Here is a 12,638-nt window from a genome sequence, read left to right as displayed (position 1 = left end):
CCTTGTGCAGCCTTATCCAGCCTTACTAACGCTCTCATCTCCTATTCGCAGTCGCAAAGGCGGTGGAGAGTGATCTGAGAATCAATCAACAGGGCTGCTCCCCAGGGGCGACAACAAACGCGCTCGTATTGTGATCCAAGCACTAACTTTTGAACTGAATCTGGCTCTCCTCTAAATCCTGGACCAACCCTTACTGAAGAACACGCTTTTAGCAGCGGACCACATACCAACGCTTCTGTTCTTCACAATATGAACGCCCCTAACCTACGTATGTTCCCTTGCAGATTTGGCGACACTTCCATTTCACATCAAGAATTCGAGGACTAATGCGCTCGCGCCACCGCCTCCGTTGCAAATGCCAACGCACCCAATTTTGCCCTTCTTGGCCTTCAAGACACCAAGTAGTGTTGCAATAATTCTTGCACCCGAAGCACCCAGAGGATGACCAATAGCCACGGCTCCACCGTGAAGGTTGACCTTGTCCGCAGACAGACCGAGCAGCTTCATGTTGGCGAGCGCAACAACGCTGAAAGCCTCGTTGATCTCAAACGCGTCCACATCTTCTTGGTTGACGCCAGCATGCTTCAGAGCCTTTGGAATAGCAAGCGCTGGGGCGGTGGTGAACTTGCTTGGTTGTTTGGCAGCATCTCCCCAACCCAAGATCTTCGCCAGAGGTTTGATATTCAGCTCCTGCAGCTTGGCTTCCGAGACAAGCACTACCGCTGCGGCACCATCATTGAGAGGCGAGGCATTGGGAGCAGTCACAGTGCCGCCATCCGGGATAAATGCAGGCTTCATTGAGCGGAGCTTCTCGATATTCAGATTCTTGGGCTCATCGTCTTTGTCGACTGTGACACCGGGCTTCCCCCGAGCACCAGGCAGCTGGACAGGAGCAATCTCGAAATCGAAGAGCCCATCCTTCTGTGCAGCTTGTGCTCGCTGATATGACTGAATAGCATATTCGTCCTGCTGTTCTCGGTTGAAGCCATGATCCCTAGCACATTCTTCGCCTTGGAGGCCCATGTGCTCTTGTTTACCATATGCATCTGACAGTCCGTCTCTTAACACACCGTCGACCAATGTCTGGTTCCCAAATTTGGCACCCGTCCGCATGTTGGGAAGATAGTGAGGGCAATTCGACATGGACTCTGCGCCACCAGCCACGACAATGTCGGCATTTCCGGTCATGATTGTCTGCGTGCCGAGAACAATGGCCTTGACGCCCGATGCGCAGACTTTGTTGACAGTTGTGCAAACAGTCGAATCCTCTAGGCCGGCACCGAGAGCGCATTGACGGGCGGGGTTCTGACCGATGCTGTAAAAGCAGTTAGACGGGCCACACTGAGAACTGAAAACATGCAAACTTACTTTGCTGACAGAACATTTCCAAAAAAGACTTCTTGGACATCCTGAGGCTTGATCTCCGGAACTCTTTCAAGGGCAGCTGTATCCAATCAATATACCATTAACGACCGAGGGGCGGTGAGGGGAAGGCTACCTTTGATGGCGTGGGAACCGAGTTGAGGTGCTGTCAGCGAGGATAACGAGCTGGAAAATGTTAGTGATGTTGGGTATGGCTAAGTGTGCGTAGTTCGTACCCCAGGAATGACCCGACAGGCGTTCGTGCAACTGCGACAATGTAGACCGCGGGGAGTGAGGGCTTGGGATGCGGGACGCCGTTGGTAGCCATGATGTGTTGACAAGCAATGTTGAATAATTCAGAGACGAGGCTACGCAGACGATATATGAGGTTCGCTCAAGCCCACGGATAGTAATCAATTAGTTTGTACAAGGAAAGGCACAAGGTGCAGCAAGTGCAGGAAGGCGAATTGTTTTGTTGACTGCGATCTTGAATCCCCAAAATTTTGGTGTGGAGAAGATGTTCATAGCTAGCACATGGGGCCACCTCGGATGTGTTCATTGTTCACCTCTGCGACAGTTGTTAGCGAGGCTGCGAGGCTATCCACTTGCTCCTCGGTCACCGTTTCAGCTACGGCAAGCTCGCTTGAGCCACCCTCGCAACCTCACAGTGGTATCAATCTCAACTTGGCACCTTGGGAAGCCGTTTACTTTTCATCAAGTTCAACTATAAGGGGCGCTCTCGTTCAGATACGCCATGTAATTTTGGCAATGAGTCCGGGGGTTACCCCGATGTCAATTCTCTTCATTGCCTCGTTCCCATGTTCTAGTAAGAGATGTCTGCGAGAGAGCGTGAGAATTGGTAAGGTCCCAAGCGCAGTCTGAGTTTCAAGGTCTGGCAGAATTGTAGATACAGAAATGTAGATATTGTACTACACTTTCTACTCAGTGAAGTCTTTGCAACTCTTCACCGACACGTCACAAAACAACACACCTCATTTCCTACCCAAGCCCACGAGGCTAACTCCAGCTGCAAATATTGTTCCCGTTTCAGCTTTCTTTGAACTACCTATTCCGTCGGCAAGAGCTTCGAGGGATCAGACATGTCAATTTCAGAAAGCTCCTAGGCTCTACTGATCGAAAGCCCCTGCGCTGCGGCTAGCAAACTAAGTAAGTGACAGATTTCTCAACGGGTTTCACATCTTCCTAACGTTCGTCAGCAGCAATGGAGGTGGCAGAAATCGACACGGTCAATGCTGTTTTGGCAATTCGACTTGAGCTGCAGGACCTAGTGACTGCCTTACCGGAGGTGCCCAGCCATGAAGAGATAGCTCAGACACGCGATCGAATTAGCACCCTCCTCTTCCAGCTCGAAGAACTCGCGACATTCGATGCCGAACAATCAAATGTGAGAGTGCAGCGGAGCATCTATCGAGCCATGCTCTCCGACTTCCCGGAGGTTGATAGGCTTCTCACTCAAGGAACGCACTCCACGGGGCGGCGATGAAAACCAACTACTTGACCAGCCAAGTGGCAACTCGAATTTACGAGTCGTGGGCAGGGACGGATACTACGAAGACCCTCGAATCAAACCTGATGGAAGGACCAGCCTGGAAGCATACATGCACGATCTCGATGCCGATGAAGTTCACCCACCCGAGGAATGCTACATTTGCATGCAACAAACCCCATATTCTCAGCTCATCGCTCATGAAGAATGCGAGCATGTCTGGTGCCGTCCATGTTTGTCGGAAAGTTTCGAGTCGGCGCTGAAGAATGAAAGTCACTATCCTGTCCGATGCTGCCGGAGTCTCCCCAGCATCTCCCATGAAAGTCCTGTCATTGTGCGCCTTCTCGGGGAGGAAACAATTGCCAAGCTGAAGTTGAAGATCAAAGAGTACGAGACAGCAGACCGGACCTACTGCTACGAGCCCACTTGTTCGACATTCATTGACCCAGACACGTACATAAATGGAAGGGCCACTTGCCGCTCCTGTGAGAGAAACACCTGTGTGGCGTGCAAGGCTGAGTTTCATCCCGTCTCTGAGTGCAGGGAACCTCATGACGAAGCCTTTGACAACTGGAAGAGAGAAAGTGAAGCATCAACATGTCCCGGTTGTCATCGCGTGATTCTTATCTCGCACGGTTGCAACCACATGAGGTAGAAACCGCCTTTCGTATCACCAGTGGGTCTGAATACTGACTCAAGTCACAGGTGCCATTGTGGAACGGAATTCTGCTATCAGTGCAATGCTCGCTGGAAGACTTGCCAATGTTCGCAATGGCGTGAAGATAGACTCCTTGAGCGAGCTGGAGTCATCGCCGTACGTCAGGGTCGAGCCGCCGAAGTGCAACGAATTGCAGCACGAATTGCAGAAGAATGCAGGAGGGAGACACACGAAGAATGCCGTCACAATCACTGGACTAGACGTCGAATAGAGGCCTTGGACGATGACTTTTGCTCGCAATGTGGCTGGGAAGCGGACATTTTTCTATGGGAATGTGATCGCAGCGACATGGTGGTTTGTGGGAGGTGCAAAGAGTTCTATGCACCCTAGAGCACAACCAGGGTCTTGCAACCAATTGCGGAGCTTTCGATGCCTGCTGAAAGAGCAGGTTTTGAGTAGGTGCGAACAGTGGAGGCTGGTGTGTTCGACACTGCACATGCATCTCGGTGCGCACAGAAGACTCGGACCGATCAGCAGATTTGACGAGAGATTGGCTGACGCCATGAGAACAAGTTGATAGCAGTTTTCGCTCCCGAAACATCCGATATCGCGTTCCGAGACCTCACAAGTACTTGTAGATATTATATACCTTCCGCACTCCAAGAGCCTGTCTATGGCCAAAGCATTTCTGTTTGCCGCTCTTCTCTAATTCCCTCCTTCCGCGTCCATCACACGAAGCTTTTGAAACTTAGGAGGGCCCGGGTATCTGTTCACACAAGATCATAGCCTCGAACAGTCGATTATGAGGAGGAGGATCGGGGTGGACTAGAGGCCGCCGAACGTGTTCACGACGGGGAAGGTATGCTTTTTATGTTCCCTCAATTGAAAGCTCAATATTAGTCTTTTTCCGTACTTGACAAACAAGAGCACAAGTGTGCGCGCGACTAGATACAGAAGGGAAAAAAAGGCCACATTTTAACTCACTCGTGCTTAACATCAACCTTTGTGTTGGCGATATCTTGGAACCCTTTCTTGGGCGCACGAATCTTCAACAATCCAGCCTCCAGCGTGACGCTGACGTTCTCTACGTCCGTGGGGAAATTGACGTATCGTCTAAAGGGGCCGATTCTCCTCTCTCCAATCAACAGATGGACGCCTCCGGCGTGAGGCTCCGGTTGTTCTTCTTCCACCTTTGTGTTCTCGGCGTTCCCATAGTCTGGCCTGTCGACTTTGCCGGACAACAGCAGGGATCGGTTACCTGTCCAGGTCACGGTGATGTCTTCGGGCTTTTTCACGCCCGGCACTTCGATCTCGATGAGGTACTCGTGGATAGCGTCGCGAAAGTCCAGGTCGGGCTGGTTCGGATGGTCTTCTGGTCTGGGGTGACGGCGCGCAATGTATTGGAGCAGCGACTGGTGCTGGTGGTGTCGCTCGTGCGGGTTGTCTACCAATGGAGGTGGGTAGTCATAGTAGTACGCGTAGGCCATTGCTTCGAGGATGTCTTTTCCTGAGACCGTGGTGAAAATGATTAATGAAAATGAGGGTTTTCGGGTTGCTTCTCGTTGTCCTTGTGTAGATTTGCTCTGCGGTGCAGCAGCTCTCCTATTTATCAATTGAAGTCTGAAGAGGAAGCCGCGAAAGAAAAACTCCCTGACAACGGAGAGGGACGCGCATATTTATTTACCCTACCTGATTGAAGAGCTCGAGGCGGGGCAAAGCTCCTTGCGGCATTGTTCGAGCTCCCCTGCTCGGTCCTTCATGTGCCGATGCGTCTTGTGATCATTGAGCTCTCTTGTTTGTCCCATGTACTCGGAGCTATCTCCACAGGCGAGGTCCTCGAGAGGGTCTGGGTCCTGAGGTAGTTCGTCTTCTCTCCGGCCGCAGCCGGCGAAAAAAGTTCTAATGAGGGGCCAAGCTGCACGATCTGGGCTTTGCGACGAAGAGCTATGCAGGTTTGAAAGTTGTCATTGGGTGCTCATCTCATGACTGCAAGGGGAAAGTAGCTCACATCATCATGAGATGTGAAAGTCGGGATATGCAGCAGTGGAGTGATGTCTCCAGTTCCTGAGTGGCCGTCATTACGGAGCAAGCGAGCGGTGCTTACGTTTCGATGCCCCAGCATCCCATCAGGGGAACAGCTCGCCATGTCGCAAAGACAAGAAGGATTCCGATAGAATTGTGTTGAGTTCTGCGTCGGCTTCACGATTGCGGCCATCCGCATCTCAGCTATGCATGCACAGTCATCGAAGTGCGCAAATACTGGTAGGTGCTGGGGAGCCAGGAACCGGTCGACGCCCTCAATGGCTTGTTCGAATGACCGTCATTACAAGAGTGGTGACGCCAAATAGTCCGCACATCCTCCGGCTCGGCATTACAACTAGCTGTCCTCATCCCTTCGAAGCTCTCCGATGGTCTATTCCAACTTCTTCTCTGCTAGACAGTTCCGCCTGCTTCTCAAATTTGTCGCCGTCATATGATCTAACATAGTTCTCGAAGCCAAGCACGTCTCGCTCTGTATGCCCTGACAGTGGTTCTTCCTCTCTCAATCCCTCTCAGCTCGTTTGCCTTGGGCGAATAGCTGATTCTTGGCTTCTTGAATCATGAACAGGTGATTGTTGCATGCAAATCCACTAAGGTGAGATGTCAACGACACGTGCGCATCAAGCTGGTCGACTCTCAACTTACGATCATCCGTATTCGACTGGTCTCACTCCCGCAGAAGGTTCTGGCTGAAGCCCTGATGAAGAGGGCCAGGACTGGGAGAAAACGCGTCAGATGTGCCTGCATGTCTGCAGATCAGGTAGGGGAGAAAAGAGATATGTAAGGGCTCCATGTGCCCACTTACCGGTCCTCTGCCGGTGACAAAGATCCAAAACTCCAGAAAAGTTACCAGTTCTCGCAACGTGCATTTCGAGCACGAGCATCAAATCTTCGATATTCCAACTGCAATACCTCCACACAACTATCAAGGATTCAAAACGGAACTCGAGAATTCCATAATGGCGACACTTGACTGCCTGCTCCACCCTCACCACATTTCGCTGGTTGACACACACTCATTGCGTGCCAAGCTCCACCATGTGGGTGACGCCTACTACAACGTGGACGGGTTGCCCTCGCATCGTGGAGTACTCGCTCCAAAGTTCGATGTTTTCGAATTAGATGGGGACTCAGCAGGGTGGCTCCTGGTTGGCGACCTGCCAGGAATCGATTCTGCGGATGCTATAAAGATCGAGTGGCTGGACGGTAGCACCGTCTTCCTTCGCGGAACAATTACGACGTCTTCAATACCGACTTTTGGTGAAGCTGGAAGCAGGATCATGAAGACTGTTCACAAAGAGAGACATGAAGGGCTCTTTGAGCGCTCTGTTACGTTGCCTGGAAAGGCCGACATCAAGGGGACGAAGGTAGAGGTTAGGAGCGGAGTTGTCTTTGTGAGAATCCCGAAACAGGCTGGGGCAGAGGCTGTGTGAAAGGGTCGATTGCAAGGGAGAAGTTATGGGTTTAATGGTTTTGGGAGCGGCATGAAAGGTCCAGAGCGGTCTCCGCTTTTATTTTAGGACGTGCTAGTGTGGTTATCATCTGGAATATTATTTTTGCTTTCTTTTACATCTCTCGACGCTTTGTTTCCATTTCTGCCCGACATTGATAAGCCGTCTTTCTTGTGACAACTTCCTTGTCATGATGACTTTGACCCCTGGCGAGGCTGACAACGGTGGCCAATTAGCGGACGCTCATCTCATCGGGGCGCTAGTTGTTAGCGCCCAGGCACGTGACACAGCCAATTCTCCGAATGGCCTTGCTTGCCTTGCTAAATTTGGCCTTTGGGGGCTTGGGCCTCTGTCGACCGTCCCGTCCAGCAATTCACGCTATTCACATTCATCGTTGGATGTATGAATCTGATCTGATCTGACAAGCCACCATTTCTTGAGGCACACTGGACCAACTGTCAGGTCTTTTCATCAACTTCATACTGTCCTTTCGCGCATATTGTCCGGCTGGACCGTCTCACAAGTTCGCAAACCTTCCCGCAACGCGTCGTCTCCTCGATTCCCACTCCTTGTCCGACCTCCGCCTCCTCCTTGTCCCTCGCGCTCCGTCAGAGCCTCCTCCGCCCTCTACTCCGGTTCTCCAAGTGGGATATTTTCCACTGTCATTCGCGAGGAACCGCACAATTGTCAAGCCTTCCACCGTTTCGCTTTCAATCACATCAAGGGTGCACATTGACTGCGACAACTTTATCGGGAAACACACACCCGAGATTCTCGGATTTCCCCTTGTCCCTCGTTTATGCTCCGAGTGTTCTGCTGCATGGACTTTTCACAGTCTCGGGCAAGAGACGCGCACAATACGGTCATACGACGAAAGCCTGTCGCTATTCTAGGGTGCGGTTGAATTGAGTCGGCTACAGCACAGTGTCGAAGAGGCCCTGGGTGTCGAATGTTTACCGGACTAACTGCCACATATTCATGCAACGCCCCCTGGGTGTAATCCAAGAATGGCTGCTCCGCTTGAAGAGCTAAATCAGGGGAATTCTGGCTCCCTAAGATACACCATCGGCGCTCCTCGCAACCAAAATGACATTCCTCCACAAAACTCCAATGGTCAATACACGTACTCCACTCCACCAAACCAGGCAAACGGCAATGCAAACGATGCTCACTACGACAGTGATGCCAGATATTCCTCCGACAGCAGAACTGGAAGAAAGAGGTCCGTGGGCGGGCAAGGAGAACGGAGTAGATCAAGAACAAATGGCAGCACAGGAAAGTCATCCAATTCTGGAGCCCGGCAGTGCAGAAAGTGCAACGAGCCTCTGACTGGTCAATTCGTCCGTGCGCTCGGTGGGACATTTCACCTGGACTGCTTCAAATGCGCCGACTGCGGCCAGATTGTTGCCTCAAAGTTCTTCCCTGTGGATGCTGAGGATGGATCTGGACAATTCCCCCTCTGCGAAACAGATTATTTTCGGCGTCTGGATCTGCTATGCTTCGAATGCGGTGGCGCACTTCGTGGCTCATACATTACCGCTCTCGATCGCAAATATCACATCGAGCACTTCACATGTTCAGTCTGCCCTACCGTTTTCGGCGCTCAGGACAGCTACTACGAGCATGATGGGAGAGTCTACTGTCATTACCACTACTCTACGCAGTTTGCGCAACGATGCAACGGTTGTCAGACCGCTATCCTAAAGCAATTTGTCGAGATCTTCCGGAATGGTCAGAATCAGCACTGGCACCCTGAATGTTACATGATTCATAAATTCTGGAACGTCCGACTTGCACAATCGGAGACCCAAGTGGAGCAGAAAGACATCAATGCTCCTGTTACCGAGGATGAGCGGGAAACTGTCAAAGAAGATGAAGAAAACATGGAGGACAAAGTCTACCGGATCTGGAGCACCCTTTCTACCTTTGAAGAATCCTCTGCTTCCTGTATCTCAGACATGCTTCTACACGTCAGTAATGGCGTCTACGTCGATGGAGTCATTGTTGCTCGAAAGTTCATCTGGCACGTTGACATCCTCTTCGGCGCTATCGACACCCTTGCAGCTTTGGTCATCAAGGCTCAACTCAAAGAACTCGCCTACGGTCGAGAAGCGAAATTGCTCTGCAAAAAAGTCGTCGCCTTCTTCACACTTCTCTCAAAAACCCAGGAGACTGGGGTGCGAAAACTCGGCGTCACCCAGGAGCTCTTGTCCTTGGTCACTGGTCTGGCTCACTACCTCAAGTTACTCATTCGCATCGGTCTACAAGGAGCATTGAAACTTGAGCGTGAGAAAGGATCGCCTGAAGGCCTTCATGCTTTCTTGGACGAACTTGCCGACTTGGAAACAATTAAAGAACAGGAGATGAAATCACTGGATTTGCAAGAGAGTGTGGCAGGTCTTGCTAGTCAAGAATCAGATTGCTGCTCTGCATGCATGGAACCCATAGATGACGAATGTGTCATGATTTACGGTCGAAGATGGCATGCAAAGCCTCGTCATCTTACCTGTAGTGTGTGCCAGCGAGATTTGACGACCGACCTCGCCTATGCGATGTACAACGAGAGAGAAGAAAAGGTATACTGCATTGATCATGCAAGACGGACGCCGGACACAGTCTCTGGCTTCGCCCATGTCACCAAATTACAGCAATATGTCTTTTTACTCCAGGTTGCCTTGGCACGCTTGCTTGAGGTTTTGAAGTCTGGCGGTACTCTACCACATACTTCTGATGATCCTAATCTGACACCATACAATACGAATGAAGGACATCATGTATCACCTTCCGGAGAACCGGTCACGCCTCATCAGAAGATGGGATCACGGTCTAGATCTTACGCAGGTACATCGAGCCAACAAGAGTCTTCCTTAGAGCAGACTGTGGGTGAGATGAAGCGACTTCGGTCCACTCGAAACGAACGCACCCTTTCCACAACATTCCGAAAGGCTCGAGAGTCTAAAATCCTCTATGGCCCAACTGGTGTGCGACCAGGCTCTCAAGGGGGTGATGGCCAGGATACCCGGAATCCAGGGAATTTCCAGATCGTTCAGGAGAAAGATCTTGATGGTCGCATGAAATCGGAACTTACTTTTGGCAATCAAGAGGGTCTCACCCTGGATGACATTCCGAGGATTGTTGCGGCTGAGCAGGCAAAGGAACAGCGGCCGAACGCTTTCCGTCATGCAGGCACCAACCTGATTGGTCACCGAGGTAATGAACCTAGACTTGTCAATGGGCACCAGCGAGGTTCGTCTGGTGGTGCTGCTGATCTCCTTGCCGGAGAAAGCCCTCTCAGAACAAAACGATACTTTTCGGAACTGTCTGCACTGGAGTACTTTATCGTCCGGCATGTGGCCGTCCTTTCGATGCAGCCCTTGTTAGATGGGGAATATACCCTTGAGGATTTACTAGGTCTCATTGAACAGCGCAAGCAGACATTCTGGGGCAAAGTCAGTCGTGCACTCCGTGGTGATGCTGGCGTCAAGAAGAAAGGAATTTTCGGCGTCCCATTGGAGACACTAGTTGAACGTGAGGGAGCAGAATCAACCAACGGAGTCGGACCTGGTGCCCTCAGAGTTCCAGCCATCGTTGATGACTGCGTATCTGCAATGAAACAAATGGACATGTCGGTCGAAGGTGTCTTCAGAAAGAATGGCAACATCAAACGCCTCAAAGAGACGGCAGAAGCAATCGATGCAAATCAGACGCCCGACCTCAACCGAGAAAATCCGGTCCAGGTTGCTGCGCTGCTCAAGAAGTTTCTGAGAGAGATGCCTGAGCCGCTGTTGACATACAAGTTGCAGAAGTTGTTCATCATTTCCCAAAAGATTGTGGATGATGAACGCCGAAGGAGGGTTCTGCATCTCACATGCTGTCTGATGCCAAAGAGTCATCGCGATACTATGGAAGTACTATTCTCATTCTTAAAATGGGCAGCCTCTTTTTCGCAGGTTGATGAAGAGTCTGGCAGCAAGATGGATATCCACAACTTGGCTACCGTTATGGCGCCGAACATCTTGTATGCAAAAGAGAAGGCACCAGGCGCAAGAACACCTCAAGTTCCACAAGTTGATGATAGCTTCCTTGCTATTGAGGCGGTCAACACATTGATCGAATACAATGATCTGTTCTGTCAGGTATGAAGTCAACAGCTCATCTACTATCATTTCGGGCGCTAACTTGGTGTACAGGTCCCAGAAGATCTACAGTCCATCTTGACTGATACGAATCTTCACGGCAGCTCTGCAGAACTTACAACCAAGGAGATATTATCCCGATATGGTCATATTGCTAAGGGCCAGGTGCAGAAACAGACCGTCGCAGCACCAGATGCACCAGTCCGCAGCCCCGCGTCAGCTTCGAACTCTCTTGGACCCGTCGCCACAAGGGTGGACGTCGACCCGTATCAGGCTAACGCATGGCAGAAGCAAAGTTCTGTTAGGCCTGTACAAAACATAGTTTCAGCAACATCGACGTCAGCAAATGAGTTCAACTTCGGCGTGCCTAACAGCCCGTATGCTCGAGACCGTGCAGGAAGTGCTGATAGTGGAGGAAGTCACGGGGGTGCGGCGGGTGGACGACAAAGTTACCAGCCGAGAGCAGGGCAAATGGGTGTAGCAGGTTGAACAACCATATTCGAATTCAACGCAAAAGAAGGTATTTACATTCTCGAGGCGGCATCCCTCCTCATTGACCGGCTTCTGGCGCACGACTGTCAGGATTCCACTAGTCAGACGCGTCAACCTCGATCGGAAGACTACGGCGGTCAAAAACATTTGCACGACCTTAATGACACGAAAACACTTTCCTTTGTTTGGTGCTACTCAAAGGGGACAACATGAACGGCCTTCGATGCATGACGCCACAATTGCGGAGCTTTCGTCGACTTTGCTTATTTCTGCTCTTGGACAAAGCTCTCAACAAACTGAGCTTTTCAGCCTTGGCCGGTGGTGCAGCCAAGCGCTTTGCAGCTTCGCTGGGCAAAATTCATTTCAATTCTTCACAGCAAGCGGTGCTTCGATTTACACCACACTGTTTTCTGAGCTTGTGGGCTTTCTTTTTAAGAGCTGTTGGGTTCGTTTTCTTTACCACTCCTCGATCATGTCTGGAGATGTGCGCTGTTCGATAAGCATTGAGCAAATACGATTATTGTCCAGGCTTTGCGACATACGAACTGGGCACGTCGACAGAAAGGACATTCTCGAGAGATTGAGTTAGGGCTAAGCTTGAGCGTCATTGGTGGGGAGACCAGTGTTGGATACGGAAGTCGGTTCTTGAAACGGGTCGACTTTTGTAATTGATATGGGCCATGAATGCGAGCCATTCTCATCAGGAACAGGAGGATTGGAAGAGAGATGCGAGGGGTAACAATTGGCAACCATACTGTGCTGTGCTATCCAAGTGCTGAAGTCGGGCATGCTTCCGGTATTGTCGACTTGGAAAACAAGGGACACAAATGACGTGAGCACAACCAGATAGATCCCACTGCTGATTGTCTCAAGGGCAGCACGTCACCGGAACTTGTCTTGCAACTCGACACCCCCCCGCTCCTATTACAAAGAAGGGAAATGAACTGCAAGGAGCTGGATTGGTGGACGACGACTTCTGACTGGTACTGTGT

The 12,638-nt window shown here is 51.0% G+C and overlaps 5 protein-coding genes across 5 annotated transcripts; 3 read left to right on the top strand and 2 right to left on the bottom strand.

The window, feature by feature from the left end:
- Nucleotides 1-303: 303 nt before the first annotated feature.
- Z520_00264 (uncharacterized protein) lies at nt 304-1,690 on the bottom strand (the record flags this gene model as incomplete). Its single annotated transcript, XM_016770785.1, has 4 exons — nt 304-1,315; nt 1,369-1,444; nt 1,499-1,548; nt 1,599-1,690. The coding sequence occupies 4 exons, from the start codon at nt 1,688-1,690 to the stop codon at nt 304-306; spliced, it is 1,230 nt and encodes a 409-aa protein (XP_016637695.1).
- An 894-nt stretch (nt 1,691-2,584) lies between these two features.
- Z520_00263 (uncharacterized protein) lies at nt 2,585-3,798 on the top strand (the record flags this gene model as incomplete). The annotated part of the gene is made up of 3 exons (XM_016770784.1): nt 2,585-2,767; nt 2,841-3,354; nt 3,575-3,798. 3 exons carry the CDS (start codon nt 2,585-2,587, stop codon nt 3,796-3,798), a joined length of 921 nt encoding a protein of 306 aa, XP_016637694.1.
- A 709-nt stretch (nt 3,799-4,507) lies between these two features.
- On the bottom strand, nt 4,508-5,014 carry Z520_00262 (uncharacterized protein; the record flags this gene model as incomplete). Its single annotated transcript, XM_016770783.1, has 1 exon — nt 4,508-5,014. The coding sequence occupies one exon, from the start codon at nt 5,012-5,014 to the stop codon at nt 4,508-4,510; it is 507 nt and encodes a 168-aa protein (XP_016637693.1).
- A 1,512-nt stretch (nt 5,015-6,526) lies between these two features.
- Nucleotides 6,527-7,000, top strand: Z520_00261 (uncharacterized protein; the record flags this gene model as incomplete). The annotated part of the gene is made up of 1 exon (XM_016770782.1): nt 6,527-7,000. The coding sequence occupies one exon, from the start codon at nt 6,527-6,529 to the stop codon at nt 6,998-7,000; it is 474 nt and encodes a 157-aa protein (XP_016637692.1).
- Nucleotides 7,001-8,025: 1,025 nt separating this feature from the next.
- On the top strand, nt 8,026-11,643 carry Z520_00260 (uncharacterized protein; the record flags this gene model as incomplete). Its single annotated transcript, XM_016770781.1, has 2 exons — nt 8,026-11,154; nt 11,209-11,643. 2 exons carry the CDS (start codon nt 8,026-8,028, stop codon nt 11,641-11,643), a joined length of 3,564 nt encoding a protein of 1,187 aa, XP_016637691.1.
- Between the last annotated feature and the right edge of the window lie 995 nt (nt 11,644-12,638).

The sequence above is a fragment of the Fonsecaea multimorphosa genome (genome assembly GCF_000836435.1).
Source record: "Fonsecaea multimorphosa CBS 102226 unplaced genomic scaffold supercont1.1, whole genome shotgun sequence".
Lineage (NCBI taxonomy): Eukaryota > Fungi > Ascomycota > Eurotiomycetes > Chaetothyriales > Herpotrichiellaceae > Fonsecaea > Fonsecaea multimorphosa.
The sequence above is the reverse complement of the archived record's forward strand: the minus strand, read 5'-3'. Positions and strand labels throughout refer to the sequence as shown.